The sequence below is a fragment of the Carex rostrata genome, chromosome 12 (assembly GCF_964058835.1).
Source record: "Carex rostrata chromosome 12, lpCarRost1.2, whole genome shotgun sequence".
Taxonomy (NCBI): Eukaryota; Viridiplantae; Streptophyta; class Magnoliopsida; order Poales; family Cyperaceae; genus Carex; species Carex rostrata.
In genome coordinates, this window is record NC_135929.1 from 2598925 (window position 1) to 2621922 (window position 22998).

At 34.8% G+C, this 22998-nt stretch overlaps 2 protein-coding genes and 1 long non-coding RNA gene across 9 annotated transcripts; 1 reads left to right on the top strand and 2 right to left on the bottom strand.

Moving 5' to 3' along the window:
* Positions 1–459: 459 nt before the first annotated feature.
* Positions 460–3200, bottom strand: LOC144563284 (uncharacterized). Of its 5 annotated transcripts, none has more exons than XR_013514299.1 (3): positions 2976–3200; positions 2438–2815; positions 460–2329 (listed from the first exon to the last, which is right to left on the bottom strand). It is a non-coding gene; the product is annotated as an uncharacterized LOC144563284 (long non-coding RNA). The 5 variants fall into 5 exon arrangements; XR_013514295.1 differs by having other exon boundaries at positions 2438–2818; XR_013514298.1 differs by having other exon boundaries at positions 460–1616; positions 1922–2329; positions 2438–3200.
* A 5975-nt stretch (positions 3201–9175) lies between these two features.
* On the top strand, positions 9176–12189 carry LOC144562694 (mitochondrial outer membrane protein porin 1-like). Its single transcript, XM_078311927.1, has 6 exons — positions 9176–9390; positions 9501–9568; positions 10197–10307; positions 10732–10821; positions 11049–11257; positions 11607–12189. Exons 1-6 carry the CDS (start codon positions 9348–9350, stop codon positions 11902–11904), a joined length of 819 nt encoding a protein of 272 aa, XP_078168053.1. The 5' UTR covers positions 9176–9347; the 3' UTR covers positions 11905–12189.
* A 777-nt stretch (positions 12190–12966) lies between these two features.
* On the bottom strand, positions 12967–16803 carry LOC144562693 (hypersensitive-induced response protein-like protein 1). 3 transcript variants are annotated; one of them, XM_078311925.1, is made up of 5 exons: positions 16716–16803; positions 14702–14898; positions 14470–14590; positions 14153–14341; positions 12967–13514 (listed from the first exon to the last, which is right to left on the bottom strand). In XM_078311925.1, exons 2-5 carry the CDS (start codon positions 14888–14890, stop codon positions 13156–13158), a joined length of 858 nt encoding a protein of 285 aa, XP_078168051.1. In that variant the 5' UTR covers positions 14891–14898; positions 16716–16803; the 3' UTR covers positions 12967–13155. The 3 variants fall into 3 exon arrangements, with proteins under 3 accessions (XP_078168051.1, XP_078168052.1, XP_078168049.1); XM_078311926.1 differs by lacking the exon at positions 16716–16803 and adding an exon at positions 15258–15402; XM_078311923.1 differs by lacking the exon at positions 16716–16803 and adding an exon at positions 15122–15261.
* Positions 16804–22998: the final 6195 nt, after the last annotated feature.

Genomic DNA, 22998 nt, shown 5'->3' on the forward strand with positions numbered 1-22998 from the left:
AATAGATGTAATTAAGATGTTTAATGTATGCTCTATCGGCTTTAGGATTTTGAAGTAAACAAATGCAATATTATTCGAACAAAGATATGGTTACTATTTTGAAGTATCCTCGGAGTCGAGATTGGGAATCCGTATCACCCCAGCTACCTGAGGTGCAGTTATAAATCTGAACCGTTCTTTTCATGTGGCACGAATCTTAAAGCTGACCCCCTACAGTTCCAAGTGGTTCCGGATTGAGTTTGACCTAGCTGGGATTAATCTGGACCGTCCATTTTTTTTAAATTGTACCTTAGTTACCGGGGGACACGGACTCCAAGATTGGTGGGACAAAAGTTGAGCATGAGACATAACTAGCAAATGTGCCTCGCTTTGCTTCGGCAGAGAGACAATTGAGATATGTTATATGAGTATAGTAAATTGATAATATAACAAAATAAAAACGGTACATATCATGCAATTGAGATATGTTGTATGAATCTGGTAATATAACAAAATAAAAATAATACATATCATTCAATTGAGATATGTTGTATGAGAATGGTAATAAAACAAAATAAAAACAGTAAAAATTATGCGGTATTAGCTTACATGTGGTAAAATGTCATAAACAAATTAAGAACTTAATTGATTCTTTGTCAACATACTGTACAAATTCTTATTTTTCGGAGAAACCCCCTCTAGTTCCTTTATTTAAAATAAGGCTTGGGATTTAACTGAGCATGGGATAAACTTGTAACTTCTCTTACTATCTTTGTACAATGTTGTTATACTTCCTAGTATCATCTTTCTCACAAAGAAGTTGAGACCCTCTCTGCATTCAGAATAGAGATTCAGCAGGATAAATTAACCAATAAAGTAAATAAGAAAGGGAAACCATGGAACTTTCTTCCTGAAATCCTTGTTCAACATTTATGTAATTAAGCAATCGGTATCTAAACTGTACACCAGAAGATGTATTAAGGAAACACAAATTGCTTTGTTACTTGATTACATGAACATGAATTGTGGTTATCAATTATGAATAACAAAATATGAGTAACCTACTAAAAAAATTCAGAATGTAATGTGCCACTGGAAGATTAGAACATCCAAGTTGATTCCACCCCCATCTGAAAAAAAGAGGCAAAAATTGGCAAAGAAAGATGCATAAATGACATAATTTCCATATTAAAACAACAGAAAAGCGACATTTAAATCCTTGGTCATTGACTTATTGGATTTGGATCTAGAGAAAATTCACTTTTAAAGATATCCCATAACAAAACCGACTATGCCATATGCATTAGCTGAAGAAATGCAAAAGTATAAATAAGAAAGATTAACAATACAGTACAAATGGTTCTACTCTACCAGCTTAACAATAAAGTATAGCACCATTCTAGTTCCATTTTCTAGGGACATTCATCGGAATATTGATGTCTAAAGTCTACCTAATATATAATACATAACCATACTGAGTATATTTATTTTGTTACTTGCCCATAAGATTTTGTTACTTGCCCATATAATACACAATTGTTCAATAAGTAAAGTAAAGTTATTTTAAGAACACACACCATTAAAGTCAATGCTTTTACTGGACCTGATAATGTAAGCAGTAAAATGGCAGTGGCCACCTAAACATTAGAAAGAAAAATTAAAGTAAAATATATTGGTAGCCACTACCAATTTTTCAAAAAAAAAAAAAAATTAAAGTAAAATGAAAGAAAAACAATGACACAATATCATGAGTGCAAACTACTACCATTTAAGATTTAGTGTTCAACCTTTCAGATATTAACAGTTGAGCAGCCCAAACTAAACTATACATCCTGTAGTAGACATGAGGAACTGGTTTTCCATCTAAATTACATCTCAAATTAATAACTCCGCAGTGGTATTTAAAGATCAATTGCAGTAAGAAAAAGAAAAAGAAACTAACCATGGTTTTCCGGCCAATTGAGAGACCACACCTGAGATGACAATTGGCAATAGGAAGAAACAACCAGTAGTTTTTAAGTTGCGAGAAAGATTTATTAGTGGATAGCAAATGAAAATTAATTGTTAACAATATCTGACTTGTTGCATTTTAACCAACAAATTAGAATTTTCTTACACATATCTTACCTCAAAACATTAGAAACTAATTATTATCAATTAAGTGGGTTGGATTTGGATGTGCATGCATGTCAGGGATTCCCTAGTGGTATTTTTTTTTAGAGATACTTATTGATTGTTAACCAGTGTCATTTCAACTATCTCAACAATTCCTCTCCAGTTGGCATGCACACGGATGTGCTCCTCTTCAGGTACTGGTATGACCTCCAAGACTCTGGCCCATTGTCATTTCCTGTGGTAATAAAAAGAAATCCAAAAATACGAATTCATGGAGATTTGCAAATGATGATGCTACATAGACAAAAAAAAATAGTGGAAAATAATGGGAGGGAAAAAAAACCTCAAAATCTCCAGAAAATCTCGTCATTGATAGACTTAAGCAACCTTCAAAAGGAGGAGCGAGATATCTGATTATCTTCAAGCTTTCATTATTGCACTCACAACTACATACAAAATTGCGCTTTTGTAATATAATTACTCACAATAGAAAACAATGACCAATTTTGTGAGTAGACGAGTCAATCAATGTGTAAAATATTTTGCATTATGTCAACAGAAATGAAGTGCAAACTTATATTTATCCTCTCAGATTACAAGGAAGACATAATACTCGAAATAATTACCAACCTGAAAAGTAAGCATGATAAACCAAAACAGAACCTGATAGTTATTGCTTTGCTTGTTATCATACGACCCATGCCGTAAATCCTTCTCGCAACTACTAAGTACCAGTATCAAAAGAAAATATTTAGGCATTAAGCTACCATTTGTCATTTGTAAGACAGAAGGTCAAATTTGTTAAAAGATGTAGAAAAATGAAGAGGAATAAGCATCTAAGACCAATTGGAATGTGAGATATAGGGAAATTAACTTAATACCTTTCAAAATCAAGGGTGATTGTCAGGAAGAGCGAGGCGATGGTCAGATTGAGGCAGAGACGGAAAAAAAGGTGACCGATAGCAAGCTACGCAGAGGCAGAGTACTCGCGTGGAGGGGTTTCTTTGCTAGGGTTTTCTCCGAACCGATCCACGCCACCACCGCCCAGGATTCTTCTCGAGTGTCATGTTCTGCACCTCCTAGCAAGTACTCGAGAGAGAGGGAGGGTTAGATGTAGGGCTGTATAAAAAGCTCGCGACTCGTGAGTTACTCAAACTCAGCTCGGTAACGAACTCTGTTACGTTATGAAATTTTCACAATTAAATTCGAATGATTTAAAAGAAAGAATCGATAAATCATGTTAATAAAATGGAAGTTTAAACTTTAATTAAGGTTCCCCTAAATAAGTAAGTTAATTGTGAATTGAAACCGCGTCGAAATTTCGAGATTTCGGAATTTTATAGCCCCAGTGCGGATTAGGTTGACCGCAGTGCGGGTGGAAGCCATCCGCAGTGGCTCAGGCTTTTTCTGGAATTTTGCCAAAAAAATGACTAAGTAGTGAGTGCGGGTGAGGGATCCGCAGTGCGGATGAGTTTAGCCGCACTCATGAATTTCTGTATTGCACTGAATTTTCCTGAAATCGGCTAAGTAGTGAGTGCGGATGAGGGTGAGCCGCAGTGCGGATCAGGTTCATCCGCAGTAGGCTCGGACTTTTCCTGGATTCGACTGACAACCGACTAAGTCTCGAGTGCGGATTAGGTAACCCGCAGTGCGGATTGGCTAATCCGCATTCAGGGTAATTTTAACCCTAAAACCCAAATTAAACCTTCTCTCTCTCTCACTTCACCATTATCCCCATTTCTAAGTTATTTTCGGTTAAGAGAGAAGGAAAAGATCCCGTGAGTTTCCGTTTCTTCCAGACTCCCGATTGTTGCGAGAAATCGAGTTTGGAACCGAGAAAGCAGCCGAGGATCTCTCAGAACCCTTCTATTTGGTATTTCTTTCTCTCCTTTTTACTTTCGAAACCTCGAATTTTCTCGATTTCTCGGATTCTCGTTTTAAACCCGAGATTTGTGCTCGAATTTCTCGAGGACTAGTTCCTCTACACTTCTTACTAGTTTGTTTGTCATTCTTTTTCCCGATTTCTTCCGATTTATGAAATCTGATTTCTAGGGTTTCGTGCAAAAAATTGAAAGTTGGCATAATCGTGATTTGATTTGCCTAACCCGACCAATTAGACTTGTAATCGGTAGGGTTGCCTCCTGATCGTGAATTTTTAGAACATTTAACGGCCGATTTGAGGTTTTGACCAAATTAGGGTTAACCAAACGGTGGATTGAATTGAACCGAGAACCAAAGTAGTGAAACGGTGATTGATGGTTACCAAAGTGAAATAGTATAAGGCTAGAGGGCCTAGATGGAATTGTGTACCGTTATGTGAGATTTTGGTAAGAAAGAAAGAACCGAAAAGAATCGATACCAAAACATAAGAATTGATTTAGGACTGTACAAACCCTAAGTAAACGTATGGACCACTGAATCCAAATTAAACCAAGTATACGTATAATATAGGTGTAGGCTCGGTCGAGCAAGAACTTGCGAGACCATACGAGACGTCCGATCCTTAGCTTAAGCGGTACGCTCGTCAAAAAGGTGCGGGATTCTTGGACTTGTTTGATACTTTATTTTCAGGAATTAAACTGTTTATTCGTTTGTCATGTTGAATGATTAATTGTTGCATATTTTGGAATTCATACTGCATATTGATTCTTGCATAAATGAGAAGGATTGAATGGTTTTAGTTAAGGTTGATTGGCATGTTGGTACGGTTATTAATTGTTTAGTTATATGAATTGTTCTTGTTGTGAATGAATCTGCCAGGCCGACCTGTTTAGGTGGCTGGTTAAGGTAACGGTGGCCTATCCGTTGACTGGTGTTTATGAATTTGCCAGGCCGACCTGTTTAGGTGGCTGGATAGGGTGACGCTGCTGACTTATGCGTTTGACCTGTTAAAATTTGCCAGACCGACCTGTTTAGGTGGCTGGATAGGGTGACGCTGCTGACTTATGCGTTTGACCTGTTATGGATTTGCCAGACCGACCTGTTAAGGTGGCTGGATAAGGTGACGGTGCGCTATCCGTTGACCATGTGTTATGATTTTGTGAGACTAACCTGTATGTGTGGCTTTGAGATATATTTGCTTGAGATTTAGCAAAGTTGACCTGTATAGGTAACTTTGATTCCGTGTGTTGCATTTGTGTCAAGTTGACCTGTATTGGTGACTTGTAACCGAACCTTAGGAAATGGTTAAGCCAAACAGCAATTTCAGATGGGTGTCCGATAAAGGTTCAGCTTGGTTGGCCATCTGTAGGCGCTTGTAACCCTACAGATGTGGGTTTGATAACGGTTCAGCTCGAAAGAACATCTGTAATTGCTACCAGCCCTAATGAACTGAGTTAGGAATCGAGTTAAGCCAAAATAGATGTTGTGTTTTGAAATCCATATTGAAATTCCGTAAACTGTGTTTCAGGTTGATTAACTATTGTCGAGTAGTGGCATTCTGTTATTTATGTTTTCTTATATACTGTTGCATTGTTATTGTTTGGGTTTCATTATTGAATATAGAGTTTGATTGCAAGTCCAATAATTCATATGTGGCAAAATTCGCACTGAGAATTTATTCTCACCCCCACCTTCCCCGTTATTTTACAGGTATTGATGCGATGGATTCCGGAGAGGCACGAGAGTAGTAGGCCTTAGTAGCTTACCAGTATACGACCCTAGATATGTTTTGTTGTATAGATTTAGGGTAGGCCTCGTGGTTGGTATCCGGATGAGATACTTATATTGTATTATTTACTGTCCAGACTGTGTACTCTGATTATATATATTAGAAACTTGTTTTGAATTGCGTGTTGTTGGTTTAAATTTTGATTAGCCTTGTAAGCATACACGGCGTTGTATGCTTACGGCGGGGGACTGTTACTACCCGTGGCCGCGGGGTGTGACAAACTCGCTAACAACTCGTTCGTTTAAAATTCGAGTTATTCTGACTCGAGTTGAGTAACTCGTGAGTTAAACGAGTTGAGTTTGAGTTGGACTGAACTCGCTCGTTACAACTCGTGACTCGTTTGATTGATGATTTTCTTCATAATTTTTGACCTATTTTATTTTCCCAACTAGATGTGACTGACTCAAGTTGACCCAATTCATTTCATTTAATCATTTTGTTGTGAATTGTTTGTTAATTCAATATTTACTTCTCATATTATTACATAACAATAATCATAAGTTCAAATGTTCAACATTTCAACACCTTAAACGAGTTGACTCACGAGTCACGAGCCAACTCGAGTTACTCGCGAGTTGAATTCGAGTCAGCGAGCCAGCTCGGCTCAATAATCTCAACTCGAGTCAACTCGACTCACTATCTTCCGAGTTGAATTCGAGTTGTCCATAACTCGAGCTAACTCGGCTCGTTAGCAGCCCTAGTTAGATGTGAATAGTGACTGGCCGTATATATGGTCGGCCGCTCCTTGTTTGGCTTGGGAAACCTCGCAATCTCGTCTTGCATCATCGCGAGAGGAGAGCGAGAAGTGAGGTTGGAAGTGAGTAGGAAAAAGAAGTTTCGAGAGCGCTGGAATAGAGAAGAAAGGAGAGTACGGAAGTTTCGAGAGAACAACGGTGGGATAAGGTTGAGATTCGAAATATAAAAATAGCGTCAATATTAATCATTAGATGTGTATCAGGCGAAGGAGAAATAGGAGGGTACTGTAGAGCTACAGTAACCGGTCCGTTCAGGATTAGATACTATAAAAGATGTCACAAACTTAACATGCAAAAGAAATATAAACGGGAAATTTTTAGTTGAGAATAGAAAGAAAGGAAATAACAGAAGTATTTTGGGTTAAATTGAATAAAATAGGAAATTAGGGTTTTGGAATTTCATTACAACGATAAAAAAAAAAACTCAATGAAAAGTAGAAGATGGATATATATAGCCAGACGTAGCTGGAATGATTAATTTCTTCTAAAAATAAAAGGAAATAGCTATATGCTGCCAATTCTGCTACTCTCTGATTATTCTCCTTTTTCCTAACAGCCTTGTCTCCTTGATAAACATTGCCTCCAGTTCTTTGCTTCTCTGGTCCTGTCCCTCTCAAACCTCCTCACCCTCCAGTCTGACTTCAATGGTGAGAATGGTGCGATAGACTTGGTGGTCCCCAACTCCAAAACTAACCGATTCTACTTGCTTCTCGAATGTGCTTCTGACAATCTGGATCCCAGTCTCTAGCTTCTTCCTTTCTTCATTGACACTGGCATGCGTGGCCCCCTTCTTATGAGGCTTAATTCCTTCTATGAACATATCTGCCTTAAGCCCAATTGGCCCATGTTGCTTTTGCGAGCCTACTATCTCAACATCTTTATTAGCAAGCCCATTTTTTGAACGAACAGTGCTCTCAACGGCCACTGTCAAATCCTTCTCCTCCACCATTGCTAACACATAATTTAAAAAATATTTTGTATATTAAGTATAGTTTTATAATTTTTATTAAGAAAAAACATAAAATAGAAACATATTTTAAAGAAAAAAATAAAAATTAGACATAAAATTTATAATTTTTATAATTTTTTTACTGATAAAACATTATAAATAAAAGTATATTTTTGATTTTTTTTTTTTTTAATCAAGAAGCAAGTGTCCTCCTCTGGATCAAGTTGGGATCTCCTAAATTAACTCAAATTTTGAGTTCAGATTCTTAGCAGAATTAAATCAAATAGTGTTAGTCCTGAACCAATATGATCTCTTCCAATATGTTAAATTAACTCAAATTTTTTATGATCGAGTCCGGTAAACAATATCAGACTCCCCACGGTATAAAGCGCAGATCTCAACTTTAATTCTGTGTGTTGCACACGTAGAAATGACACTCCAAGGAAGAGATAGAAGAATGTGAATTCAAGCATCCACGGATGTGTCGGGATTTGTTTTTTCAATTTTCGCATTTGATCTTAAATACCAAGTAAAAATGTTTTATGGGCATAATCAGAACCAATTGTTTAATTGAGCCTAAAAAGCCCAAGAAAAAATCGACGCTACATTTTTTTTTTTCAAGATCAACGCCGCTTTTTAAGTTTTAACCTTTCGGACTTTCAAAGAATAACACCGCATTATTTTTTTTTTTTAGTATAGATTTGTAATTGTAGGCACTTAACAATACACTCGATGACAGTTGTCAGTTTCAAATTAATTCAACCATATATTTTTCATTATCTGCTAGGTCTACATTCTACACACACAATATCAAATCTTAATTAAGTTTGGGCCGTCTATTTTAAAAGACAATCAATATCTACGGCCTTTTACTCCTATCAACGTTGCCCGGTCAGAAAATGTATTTCAAGCGGGAGAGAAGACAAAAGGAAACATCATTCTCTTTCTTTTTTTGAAAATAAAAACAACAAATTAGTTTTACAACGGATGCAATACACATAAATCTAACGGAAAGTACGGACGGATCGGATCTTTTTTAATCATTTTCTAATCAAATGGATGAAAGCGTTCTGCCGTTGCAATTATACAAAAAGTTCGTTGGATTGTCATGCAGATCTTCACCGTTCATTTCTGATCGTACAGTCCAGAAGATTCATTAAGTTAAAACTTCAGAATCTCGTAGTTTGGCCAGTTATTTGTTGAAGGCCAATATTGTCCGTTTGATTAGAAACGGACGTCTTGGATTCTTCATGCTGTATGGGGAGTGGGGACATCATCCAATGGACTTGGACTACGGAGATTCTCTGAAGTGACAGAAACAATAAGACTACCAAAATAAGGCAAGGGATATTCGACTTTATCCCACTGACACCTTGTTGTAGAAGATTGTCAGTGAAACAGCTCATGTAGTACGGCGATACACCAAGCCTTGTGTAATATTTTGAAATTGTGGGGTACGTTTTTGTGATTTTGTCTAACCGTTTGGATGCGTTGCGCGGAAAACTGCTGTGGTGCCACGTCTCCTCAAAACAAACTTTTTGTCTTTTTCTCACGAACAATCGTCTCGGATCAAACGGTCCATATTTAATGTAGTGCGCAAGGTTTTCCTTCCTAAATATGTTTGATCATGCAATATAGTCCGTTTGATTTAACATGAGCAATTTCAACGGTTCAGACAGTCCATGGAAACAGTGGATGTGGGGCCCAGCCACAGCTCAGCTTCGACCTCCTCTCTAAAAATACCAAACTCTCCGGAGAAAACAAAGGAGAAATCAGAGTTCAAATATTTCTCTTTTCCAAGAAAGAAGAAAATCCGTATTTTTCCATTACTCATTTATTGGTATTTTCGTTTCTCGACCTGATCTAAAGCGCGGTAAGGATGGGGCCAGGTCTCTACTCCGACATTGGGAAGAAAGCGAGAGGTGATCGCCATTAGTGATTTTGTGCAAATTCGTTTGATTCTCATGTCATTTACTTCTTGTCGTGGTTTTAACCTGTTTTGTTGTTGTTTTTTTACTTTATTTTTTTTTAGATCTGTTGTACAAGGATTATCACACGGATCAGAAGTTCACCTTATCGACCTACACTTCTGAGAATGTGGTATGACCTTTTTCTTTTTTATGTATTAAATTTATCTTTTGAGCAATCTCTTTCTTTGTTGATACGTCTGCTATGACAATCGCTATAAGAGTATAATGAAGTAGTATACTCCACGATTGATGAGTAAAATCTTCTCAAAAGAAGCTACTTTTGTTTAGTGATTGGGGAAATGCCTGAATTAAAAAGTGTGAAGTAATTTAAGTAAATTATGGGTGATTGGAGAAGAAAACGAGGATACTTTTATTATTATTATTATTTTTTGTATGCATGAAATTAGATTTAAATCCTTTTTTGACGGTTGACGGCAATTGCCGTCAACAAATATATTAATAAAAGATGATTTACAAAAGTGTGTTTGAAATGAAATTAGATTTAAATCTTATATTGAGTGATAGAGTACACATTCTTATTATCTTTTGTTACTTTGCTTAAATGCTTAATCAACAAATTGTATTAAAATTTTCCCTTTTTCAGTAGAATGATCAAATAGAAGAAGGCTATCTTGATTAAGTAGAATGATTTGGCATTTCCTGATCTGAAATAAAAGATTTATTTGAACTATTCTATTCGCTTGCAAATTGGGATTCACTAATTGAAATTTCACATGCTCTTTTTTTCTGTGCTTCAGGCGGTTGTGTTTTGTGGTACTAAAACAAATGAACTGGTTTTTGGAGAGATCCTTTCTCAGATTAAGAACAAGAGTTCCACTGTTGATATCAGAGTAAACTCTGATTCAAATGTAATGTATCTCTCTCTCTCTCTCTCTGCCCCCACCCCATATTCAAAAACTATAAGTGTGCCCAAATTTGAGCAATACTAAATTGGTAAAATTACCCTATGCCCCCTTCCAAAAGAATCAAAATGCCATGTACTTGCACCTGAAAAATATAGGATTTGGCCCTATAAAGCATGACAGCTATTCAATTGTTACCTATTCCTTTGCCAATATACCTAAAAAGATGTAAAAGGCATTCCATGTTGTCTTTTGCTTTGTGCAAATGATAAAAGTCAGGGTATCCTGGACAGTTTGAAAGAAAACTTTGGATACCTGATGTTTATGAAATTTTCCTTGTTTTAGATAGGTAATTAAGAATTTTCTGATTCTTTATAATAAGTGTATTGAAAACTTCCCTAATATCTCTCATTTGACAAATTTCTGGCAGCTTGTAACAACTGTTACACTAAATGAGCTCATGAAGCCTGGATTGAAGGGCATATTCAGCTTGGTAGTCCCAGACCAGAGATCTGGAAAGGTAGGAATAACTATTTGGACCATTTATTTCTTACAGTAGAGATGTTGTCTTTTATATCCCTTAAAGCATGTTAATTTTCAGAAAAAAAAAACAGTATCCATTTTTAAGGAAAAATTAGTTAAGAAAGGATTTTGCAAGAAACTATGGGAAGCCCTTTTCTGGGAATATCACTGAAAGTTTATGCTGCTCACACATATAAGCTGCTCTCTCTTTTTATGTGATCTTAGGTTGAGTTGCAGTATTTGCATGAGTATGCTGGTTTGACTGTGACTGCTGGACTGACGACAAATCCAGTGGTGGGCATGTCTACTGTGTTCGGTACCGGTGCTATATCCTTTGGTGCTGATGTGGCATTCGACACTGCTACCAGTAATCTCACGAAGTACAATGCTGGCATGAGTCTCACTACTGCTGAGATTGTTGCTTCATTGACTCTGTAAGTGCCACTTTGTCTTAAGTATATATATTGCGAGCATATTGAGTGATGTGTGGGCAGTTAGATCTGCAGTGATTGGTATGGGGCTATTCTATACATTAATTTATTGGTATAATCAATACAGAGAGTCACAAAAGAAAAGCAACAATTAAAGGATAAATTTGTAAAAAAAAGGTTACCAAATGATATGCTAAGTATTTAAATCTTGTATAAAGCCTAATTGATTGTTGTAGAAACTACAAAGCCATGTGATTGCAATTCTTCTGACAGTAGTAGGTTCAGGTGTTGCTTCATCATCATTATACTGTTTGTAATTGGAATAATTGTACTTTCTGATATTTCATTGTAGGAACAACCAAGGAGACAGCTTGAATGCCTCTTACTATCACTCGGTGGACCCTGTTACAGCTGTCGGAGCTGAAGTTGTTCACCGCTTCTCCAACAATGCAACCACCATTGCTTTTGGGGCCCAGCACGCAGTTGACCCTCGTACCGTGGTAAAAGCACGTGTTAACAGTTATGGCATAGCCAGTGCACTGTTTCAGCATGCTTGGCTGCCCAAATCAATTATTTCTGTGTCAGCCGAGACAGATCTTATGGCTGCTGGAAGCTGCAGGGTCGGGCTGGCTCTGCTTCTAAGGCCTTGAGTTTGATATACTTCCTGTGAATTTCGGGTCGGAATTGCCTTTGGGTTTTATATTCGTTTGTAGGACCTAGTGATTTGCAAGAGAAAATTATTTTTTTCTGGTTAACTATTTTTGGCATTTTTGTTTAGTGTAGTAGGCAGTGGGCAATATAGTTGTCTTTCTTTTTTTTGTTTTCTTTACACAAAAAATGTAATAATTGAAAATTTTCTGGGCTAGACAGGTTTTGATGTGCCCTTTTGGAGGCATGATTTTGGGTGAGTCAACAAAAATAAAAATCTGGGTTCAGATTGTTCATACTTTTTCTTTTTCTTTTTCTTTTTGTAATGAAGGAATCTTAATTGGGTATCAGAAAACATTCTGGGTGTTTATGGTTTGTCATGATGATGTTTAAATTTCAGTCCAGATAAAAACTCGAGTGCAACCCTGCCTTTTGGTTACCAATATTGCATTAATGAACTCTTTCTTGATATGTTTCTGGTGCAAGCATTTTCGCTGTGCGAATTTTTTTTTTTTTTTTTTTTGATAAAAGTGGGTAACTCCCACCTGTTTCATATAGAAACCAATAGTAGTTCATACAATAATCGATAGAACAGAATTCTATCGTCCAAAAAGAAACAACTTGATTACAGCAATAAAAACTACAACAAAGCAGAACAGTACTTAGCAGTCAACAACAAAATATAACAACATAACAACAGACCATATATCAAAGTAGGCTAATATGTTTCAAAAACTAAGCATAACATCTAAGGAGAGCAAGTGAAGCAACTAGCTTTCAGTGTGACTGTCAACTGAAAAGCATGAATAGGAACTAGGAGAAGAAGGATCATGTTCAACCCTGTTTCTCAGATAAGTTGAGAGATCCTCGGATCCAAGTCCGCCCTCTGAAGCCTGGTTGCATCCCACGTCGTGGGTATCGGAATCGGACAGTATGAGCAAACTGCCTCCCTGGGCCAATCGCTGTGCGAATTAACGCTGTGTATGGCCCAAAAAGGGAATTGCAAGATTACAACAACAACAACAAAGGATAAATTTTACTTAAAAAAAGTATCAACTAATAGCTTACAATACCAAAACCTATCTTCCTTTTCACTTCAGCAAAGTATACAAACACTTCAAATATAATATATATACAAATGCATATTTAAAGACCAAACAGAAGAACATAATTCATCTCAATATACAGAATTCAAATAACAAAGTGCTTTCACAAAGTTTCACTTGTACGCTCCACACATTACCAGTTAGAGCCTAATTAGTATGAGATGCCTGAAGCAGCCCATCCCTAATTTGAGTCGCAATATCACGCACTGAACCAGGTCCATGTGGGATGAAAACTGCTGAAGACTTGGAGCTGGCACCGATCTCTTTCATGGTATCAAAATATTGAGTGATCAAAACCATGTCCATGACATCCTTTGCGCTTGTACCAGGCACATTTTCCGAGAAACCGATGACACTGTCACGGAGCCCATCTACTATAGCTTGCCTCTGCCTGGCAATACCGAGGCCTGAGAGGTACTTGGCCTCGGCTTCTCCTTCTGCTCTTTTGATCTGCACTATTTTCTCAGCTTCTGCTTTCTCATTGGCTGCTAGCCTCAGCCTTGCAGCTGAAAAATAAAAATTAAGGATTCATGCTTAGTGCATAAATGTATGACTAGCTGCAGCACAGTATGGCCAATGAATCTTAGTTATCTTAATCTACTGCAGAATTTCACGTATAACCCTGCAAAAACTGAAAATTACATGTATACCCTTACACGTCAATCTATTGTCAAATTTCATGTGTTACCGTTCAAAAATTAAAAGGTACATGCATACACTAGCAAAGCGAAAAAAAAATTCTCAGATGATCCCTTAGTAATGGACACCCCCATAGAATTAGTAAAATTTAGCAAGCAATCCTGCCATCATCGCTTAATTGTCAAACTTTTAACATAACCCTTACCAACACTACTCAAACTGAATTAGTCACATAAATTTAATTTAAACTTCAATCCTCCAGGGGAACCAAAAATCATATCTTATAGATGAATGACAGCATATTGATGTAGGGAGAGGCAGAGAGAAGCAAAACTCAGAATACTATACTTGAGATAATATTCTATAGACAAAGTGGTGCTTGAGGGCCTATGGAATTTCACTGGTTTTGAAATAGTATCAATGGCTTTGAAAGCTTGAAGACTAGAGAAGACTGATCTTAATATATGTATAAATCTTAACATTTAGCTAAGCAAAAATATAATACCAGCATTAATTTCGTTCATGGCACGCTTCACATGTTCATCAGGTTCAATATCAACAATAAGAGTCTGAACAATTTCATATCCATAAGCTGACATGGCCTTCTCCAGTTCATTTTCTACTGCCCTTGCTATTTCATTCTTCTGCTCAAACACATCATCCAAAATCAACTTTGGCACACTTGCTCTTATTACTTCACATTGGACACACATGCACACAAAATAAAGGGAATATCAGAAATCAAACTTAATATGTACCAACACAAAAAAATGATTATATAGCATAAAGTTATAATTAATCATAGATACAACTGAGATGTACCATCAAACACGTAGGCTTTAATTTGGGATTGTGTGTTGGTCAGTTTATAAAAGGCGTCCCCGGCCTTGTTAGCCAGAGCTCGGTATTGGATTGATGCCACCACATTCACAAACACATTATCCTGTCAAATGAACAAAAAGCAAATAAGCAGTGAAACATAGATTTTTTTTTTCTTTATCTACTGCAAGAATTAAGCAAGGAAAAACAAAAACAAAAATAAAAAATAAAAAACCTTGGTCTTGGTCTCACAGCGCACATCCAGTTGTTGTAAACGAAGGGAGAGGTGGCCAGCAACTTGGCTACCAAGAAACCATGGCATACAATGGCATCCTGGTTCGAGCACATCGTCAAATTTGCCAAATCTCTCCCTTATGAGCACCGTTGACTGGTCAACTTGCACACAGCACAGCAAATTCCCCATAAGCTCCTCTGTTAGTCAGGATAGTACCGATTACAATGAATCATTCCAAACAAAATATGACTAAATAGATGGGTGTATTTGAAGATTTGTTAACGGACTGAAAATGTTTTTTTTTTCTTTGTTGGGCAACAAGTGTTTTTATTGTGGACTCATAACATAAAATCTTATTATCAGAAAGAAATACAAGAGTGGGAGATGAAACAGAACTTGTGTTAAAAAAAAAAAAAAAACCTCAAATTAACTCCAAAATGAAGAACAATAGAGCACACAGGACCAATGATTGGGAACAGATGAGGTGCATATATATACACATGGTCCATTCGCTGACCACATCTTTAACCAAGAAAGTCAAGCCAATGCCAATTACCTTGCCTAGGTGAGTACTACACTGAATATGTCAGCTGAAGACAGGTGCTTTACACCAGGTATATTAGATTCAGATAAGTTTCCCTATTTTGCTTGACCAATTTTCTTAATTTTGAAACAAAATAATCTAAACTTTCAAATGACAAAATTGAAAACTCTGTAACTTCTCTATGAAATAAAGCTAACATGCAGGGGCAGATGGAGGTAGAGACCATGGGGTGCTAAGCATCCCCTATAAATTATTAATTTTTTTCCATTTTTATCCTTTAAATTTTCTAATTTTTATAAAAATTAATACTATTAGTCCCCCTCATAAAATAAAATTATGTGATACTTATTTATCCAGCCCCCCCAATCTCAATATTCTAGTTCCGCCCCTGCTAACATGGCTAGCAAAAACTACAAATTTAAAAGGGAGGACATTGAAGTGGTTAACCTACTTAGATGAAAGCACCCAACATAGACAGCTAAGTGAAAATGCAAATACCAAATGGCAGCATTCTTCAAAATTATTTCTACTTTTTTTTTAAAAAAACAGTTGACAATTCAATACTCAGATCTGGTAAGTAGGGACTTCGTCCATACCCCAACTAATTTCTTAGAATCAATAGTAGAAACTTAAAATGTTAGTAAGATGTTATTGGGAAAAAGTCAAGCCAATCATCTTTCATCCATATTCCTTTCCAATGAAGAATTGTAGGGGTTGGAAATATTAAAAACAAATCTAAATAGCATAGTCATACAGATAAGCATGAAACCTTCACTTTGACTCAGCTATGAAGGAACAATATTTTCCCAAGCATATCCCTAAAAAATAAGTACCTCTGTGCGTACACTCCAAACATTTATTATTGGCTTGTGTAATATTCTCTTTTCTTGCATACGCAAACACGCAAATAGCCTAGTTGATTTAGTATTTAAGAAGTAAATTCCAAATGTACTCAAGTAACCTGAGTCCTTTCAGAGGCATTAAGAATTCAAATTTAGTCAAGGGTATACAAGCAAAAGGTACCATTGAAGGAATTCAGCATGGCGTGCTAACAAAAGTGTGGTTTGCAAATAAGCACCTCAGCCAGAGAAAAAATATCCCAAAACTAAAGTCAGCAAACTTTGCTATCTAACTTGGAAATTTCTAAGTTATCGCAGTGTACACCAAGAATAATCAACAATTGGATAATTTCGCACAACACACATTATATAATGTAATAAAATTAAGCTACTACGTGTTGACCTAATCAAAAGACCTCAGAAGAAAAGGACAATTGCGAAAAACAATTAAAATCTTATATTGAACAAAACTATAAATTATGAATTGGAACTAAGACTTGGGCTTTTAGTCGATATTTCAGGAACTAAGATCTATGATTTGACTACACGGGATCCAGATTAAAATCTCAACAAAAGAAATGGACAATATGCAAGAATAGGTAAATTTAAGCACAAAGGTGAATTACAGTACCTAAAAGAAAATTCGAAGATTTTTCCTGACGGAGATGAAGGGAGCGGAGTGTGACAGAAGGTAAAGGTTTTTCTCAAAAAAAGATAGAAGATACAGGTTTATTATCCAAAATTCTAGACATAGACTGCACCTAGGGAATATTTTATCGGAGCTGCTTGTGTATAAATGGATGACTGGACCTGGTCTAACATTTATTTCACGGTGATATAAATGACTGAACTTCCTTTTATATTAAATTAATCATTTAAAAAACCAAATTAGTTTTACAATTTTCAGAAGATATGAATCAAATTGATCCTTCAAGTTTCCAAAAAAATTAAGTTATGAAAATTAATTTAATTAATTTGAGAGAAGTTGAAAATTCAACTCTTTTTTTTCGACAGTTGAAGAAATAATTTGATGCAATTCAAAATTCAGGGACCAACTTGATTTTTTTCATAAACTTCAAGGATCAAAAGTTGATTTTTTTTTAATTCTCGAAATAATTGGTGATTAATGAATTAATCATTTGATATGTGTATTTTTCACGAATTAAAAAGATTTTAAATATAAATAATATTTTGTCCACAATGAAACCTCTTTATATAATTTAACTTTTTTTGAACTTTTTGATAGAAATGTTATATATGAAGGGATGGAGGACTTGGACTAAGTAATTGCAACTATTTTTCTCCTCTCTGAGAACATTTTGTGATAAATAGTATCGTTGCAAGCATGATTATCATCATATCACTATAAATATAATAGAAATTGAATTCACATCCTTTAAGATGTCTCAAAATTTGAGTTGCATTTTAGAAAATATAAAATGGTTATATTTTTTAAGCGCGGATTTCCTCTCATACTCAATTATTATCATCTTGACCAATACAAACAAGTTATGAATTGAATATTGTCCAATTTTGAGATAAAATTGAAAACTTAAGTTATCACACAAGATCAGACTCGTAAACACTATGATATTACTTAAAAAAATAGATTTTAAATGATGATAACAGTTAATTGCTAATTTGGTTAGCTAAGTTCATTGAATATTTTTATCTTGAGTTGTTTGAAACAAAAAAAATAAAATTAATCAATTAGATTCTTACATAATACTATTGAAGACTTCTTCTTTATGAGAAAAATTGGAGGTCAATCCTTCATATATGAGATAAAAGTTCGTGCATTGTCATCCAACTAATTATTCAAGATAGAAAAATGAAAGACAAGTCTCTCACCTTTAAATATCCATAAAGGATGTCTCCATCCGAATTTTCAACATGCAAAAAATAGATTTTAAATGATGATAACAGTTAATTGCTAATTTGGTTAGCTAAGTTCATTGAATATTTTTATCTTGTGATATTTGAAACAAAAAAAATTAAAATTAATCAATTAGATTCTTACAATAGTAATACTATTGAAGACTTCTTCTTTTTGAGAAAAATTGGAGGTCAATCCTTCATATATGAGATAAAAGTTCGTGCATTGTCATCCAACTAATTGTTCAAGATAGAAAAATAAAAGACAAGCCTCTCACCTTTAAATATCCATAAAGGATGTCTCCATCTGAATTTTCAACATGCAACCTTCCACACAAAGCATACTATAAAAGTTTTAAATTATTTATTCAAATAATTTTAGACAACTTATTAAAAAAATAAGAAATAATCTCAAAAGAAATTAAGAAATTATACAAATTAAACATCACTTGTAACTTTTTTCAATAATACTGCAATAAAAAATGTCCTTAAATTCTCATTAATTGTACGAACTAATATTTTATATCAAAATCAGTGACTTTTAAATGCCAAAATACATTATTGTGTAAAAAACACAACCGAAATATTATCGGTCACATGGTCCTCTACTCTCTTAATTAAATACGTAAACCAAGTTTATTTTAGAAATATCACCACCGCAGCTAATTCATTGAGGGACGTATCGGAGCGAAATACCACAGGCGCCCCCAGAATTTGGGGATCCACTTGTTGACTTATTATATGCCAAATGGGATCGAAATCGAACACAAGCATATAGAGCCCACTTGTCAGCAAAACAAGGAGATATTTATAGTTCAGAATATCTTGATGACTGTTGAGTCAATGAACTGGGCGCTAGCTGGAATTGGGGGATCGTTTTCAAAAAGAAAAGGATTGCTGGAGAGCTATGTTGCATGGATACATGTACGGATATTGTATCGGATACGTGTACGGGTATCATATCGGATACGATACGAATACAATGATACAACAATTTTAAAAAATCTAGAATATGATACGCTTATTATATATATAGAGAGAGAGAGGTTGGCTAAGATCAAAGTGGTAGTTCCTCAGCTTTGGTGCTATTAATTCGTTTTTCAATTTTCAAAGTTCAAAATGTCGATTCGAACCGTTCAAGTTGATCTCTATGTTAAAATGTGCTTGGAGACCAAATTTTACATTTTTCTAAATTTTTTTACTATTTATTAAGTCACTTTCAAAATTGCTGATCCACGGTGGCTTAACAAAACAGTAAAATTAGAAGCCACCGTTGGATCAGCGATTTTCAAAGTGGCTTAATAAATAGTAAAAAAATTCAGAAAAATGTAAAATTTGGTCTCCAAGCACATTTTAATATAGAGATCAACTTGAACGGTTCGGATCGATATTTTGAACTTTGAAAATTGAAAAACAAATTGGTAGCACCAAAGCTCATAAACTACCACTTTGATCTTAGCCAACATCTATATATATATTTTATTATTTTATATATTATATTTAGATAATCATAATTTAAATCAAATTTGTATGGAAAAATAAAGACTTAAATTATACTATATTTATCTAGAATAGAACACAAGTGATACTCTAGTGTAGTGGTTAAGAGTTTTGACACTGACAGAGAAAACCACAGTTCGAATCCCGCCTTCAGCAGAAAAAAAATACATTTGCTTGGTTCACAAACGCGGTCCACGTGTGCGGTGCGTGGTCTACGCACGAATATGTATCGGTGCCGTATCGGACACGTATCGGTATCCGATGATACACGGATACGACTCCAAATCTGGAGTATCCAAATAACCTAGGTGGAGAGTGACCATTAATTTATTAGTCCCACACTTGAGAATTATAGGACATGTTATTTTAAATCCATTTCTCTATTTTTTTAGAATGCACAAATTCGTTATTTTCTATACACAAATTTAAAAACAGATGAATAGCTGGATTTGAAATAGGTCCTAGCAGATTTTTTCACTCCCACGAGTCAACTATTGGAAATTTGGAATTCATATCACCCAAGGTAACTCAAAATTTGGAAAGTTGATCTTTGTACTTGCATAGGTTCTAGGGTGCAAACGGATCGGATATTATATGTCCATATTTATATAGATCCGTATTATAAAATTAAATACTAATATATAATATTTAAATACTTGTATCGATAGGAATATAGTTTTAAATTTTAATTATTTGGATATATTCAAATAGTAGATATTTAATAATATTTAATTAGATAAATATTATGAATTTACATATTTTTAATAATTTTTTTAATATATAATAGTATTGGAAAACAGATCCATATTCGTATTCATCTAATATTCAATCAATATCCAAACAATAATAAAAGATACCAATATAATTTTACCAATATCTGATCCGTTTGCATCTAATAGGCTCTCGAAATTCTCCAGGCACTCGTTTTGTTATATTGTTGAACTTGGCATCGTGGAAATGGAAAAGTTTTGAGCAAAGATGAAATTAAAAATTATACAGAAGTCTTGTTAATAAGTTTCATTAAATAGTGATGTAGGTTTATGAGTGAGGCTATGGTATTTTGTAATGTGTGGATCGTTTTGTACATTGAATTTATATCTCTATTTTTAAAGACTAGATAGTCGATTCAAAATGCTCAACATTATTATCATATGAAAATATACTTGGAGACCAAATTTTATATTTTTTTGAATTTTTTATTTTATTTTATGAGACAATTAGAAAATCACCTGATCTAAAAATTGTGTACACACACATAGAGAGAGAGAGAGAGAGTTGGGTTACGGTGCTTCACGAAGTAAAACGAGTATTTTATTTTACACTCATATTTTGCGATTTTAAAGTTCAAAATGTCGATCCGAACAGTTCAAGTTGATCTCCATATTAAATTGTGCTTGGAGACCAAATTATATATTTTTTGGAAATTTTTTTACTATTTCTTTAGAATTTTTGAAAATCATTGTTTTTGATGGTTTAGAATTTTCTAAAAAGTGATTTTCAAAAATTCTAAAAAAATAGTAAATTTTTTTCAAAAAAAATAGTAAATTTTTTTCAAAAAAAATGTAAAATTTAGTCTCCAAGCACAATTTAATATGGAGATCAACTTGAACGGTTCGGATCGACGTTTTTGTTGGTCCCAAGTCCCAAAGACACCTAGAGGGGGGGGGGGGGGGGGAGGGGGGGGGATGAATAGGTATTTCTAAACTTTTTAATCTAAGTTATAAAATTCTAGTGTGTCATATAGTTATCTTTGGCGAAAACTCGAATAACTTGAATCTAAACTAAAATATAAAATAAATAAAGTGAATAGTAGAATTTAGAGACACTTGACACAAGAGTTGTTTAAGGAGTTCGGCACTAACGCCTGCGTCTCCGGGGCCCGCGACCTTCGAGATGGCACACCTTTCTTTACCCAATGAGAAATGATTACAAAGTGAAACCGATGAGCCCTTACAATCTTCTGGGAAGTCACACGGCCCGAACAAGGAGCACTAAAGGCTCAAAGGAAGACAATCTGATTCGCGAGGACTCAAGGATTGCTGGGTGAGCACAAGGCTCGAAGTAGTAGTTGTTTTGATCATGCAGGATCACTCTAAGAGTTATTAAATTAATTGAATAAGCTTGAGATTGATTGTGAGTATTGAAGTTTAAGCACACAAGCAACAATGACTTTCTCTAGATCTGTAAATATGAAATATTGAAGTTGGGGGCAGCTAGAGTGTCAATCCAAACCTTGGTATAGCTTCTATTTATAAGAGCTGATAAAAAGGAAGTAAGTAGTGCTGACCGTTGTAACAGTACATGGACCGTTACAATGGAAGGGTAGTTTGAACTGCAATATTCGAAAAGTGAAAAATCCAGCAGATTTATTCACTAAGGCACTCCCTACTGCAATATTCGAAAAGCTAGTTCGTAATATTGGAGTTCGCCGACTTAAAGATATTGATTGATGCTATCATGAGGGGGAGTTAATATGCACTATATTTTAACCATGGTTTTTCCCATTGGGTTTTCCTGATAAGGATGTAGTTGCGTATTTAGAAGAATATTGTACGTTTTTTCTTTCACTAGATTTTTATCCCATAGGATTTTTTCTAGTAAGGTTTTAATGAGGCATATTCTTATATAATGGACATTCAAGGGGGAGTGTTATGAATCCTCACTACTAAATAGCACGTTGAAAAATTTAGGATCCAAAGCTTTATTCACCCAAACAAAATCTCAGCCATTCGTTTAATAAATCTCAACCCCTCATCAAAAGTGTATCTCAATCTAAGCCATTAATTAGTAATTTCAATTGTATGCATTGGTTTCATGTTGTCAATTGTGTAGAAGTTAAAATTTAGTTACCATATACTCGCCACATGAAGATCTACATAGAAATTGTTTCATTTGAGACTCCTCTTTTTCTGCGCGTCTTGATTTCTTCCCCACGGCCTCTTTTTATATTATGGGCTGCCCATTTCTTCTCCATTTGCTGAGTGAATTAGTTGCCTCCATTTTCAGCAATTTTTTGTGTTTTGTAATTAATTTCAATACTCTTTCTACTACTACAAAATTATCATAATTAGTTTAAAAATGTGTAATCAATTATTTTTGCATATTTTTAGAACCAAACACTTCTTGTTTGCTCTCATTATTAACTAATACATCATCAATGCAGTAAGAAAGATTTGATATTTATTTTAGAGTTATTTACAATTAATTATCTTCACTAAAATTAATTGCTGACAATGAAGACAAATAATATTATCAACTCTAAAGCTATTGTTTTCTTTCATTATTGACTAATACAGAATGAAAAAATAAAATAAAATTAATCACATCTAAATAAAACAATCATAACAATATTTCAATTTCTGTTGCAACGCACGGACACTTAACTAGTAAATATTAAATGTGTGGATGTCATTCATTTTGTAACTTCCATATTAACCCTCAATTTATTTCTTCCACTACTCCATGTATATTGATGCCCACTACTATTGAAATTCAATTTTTCATTTATTATTGTAATTAATTTAGATAATTTTTCTTTC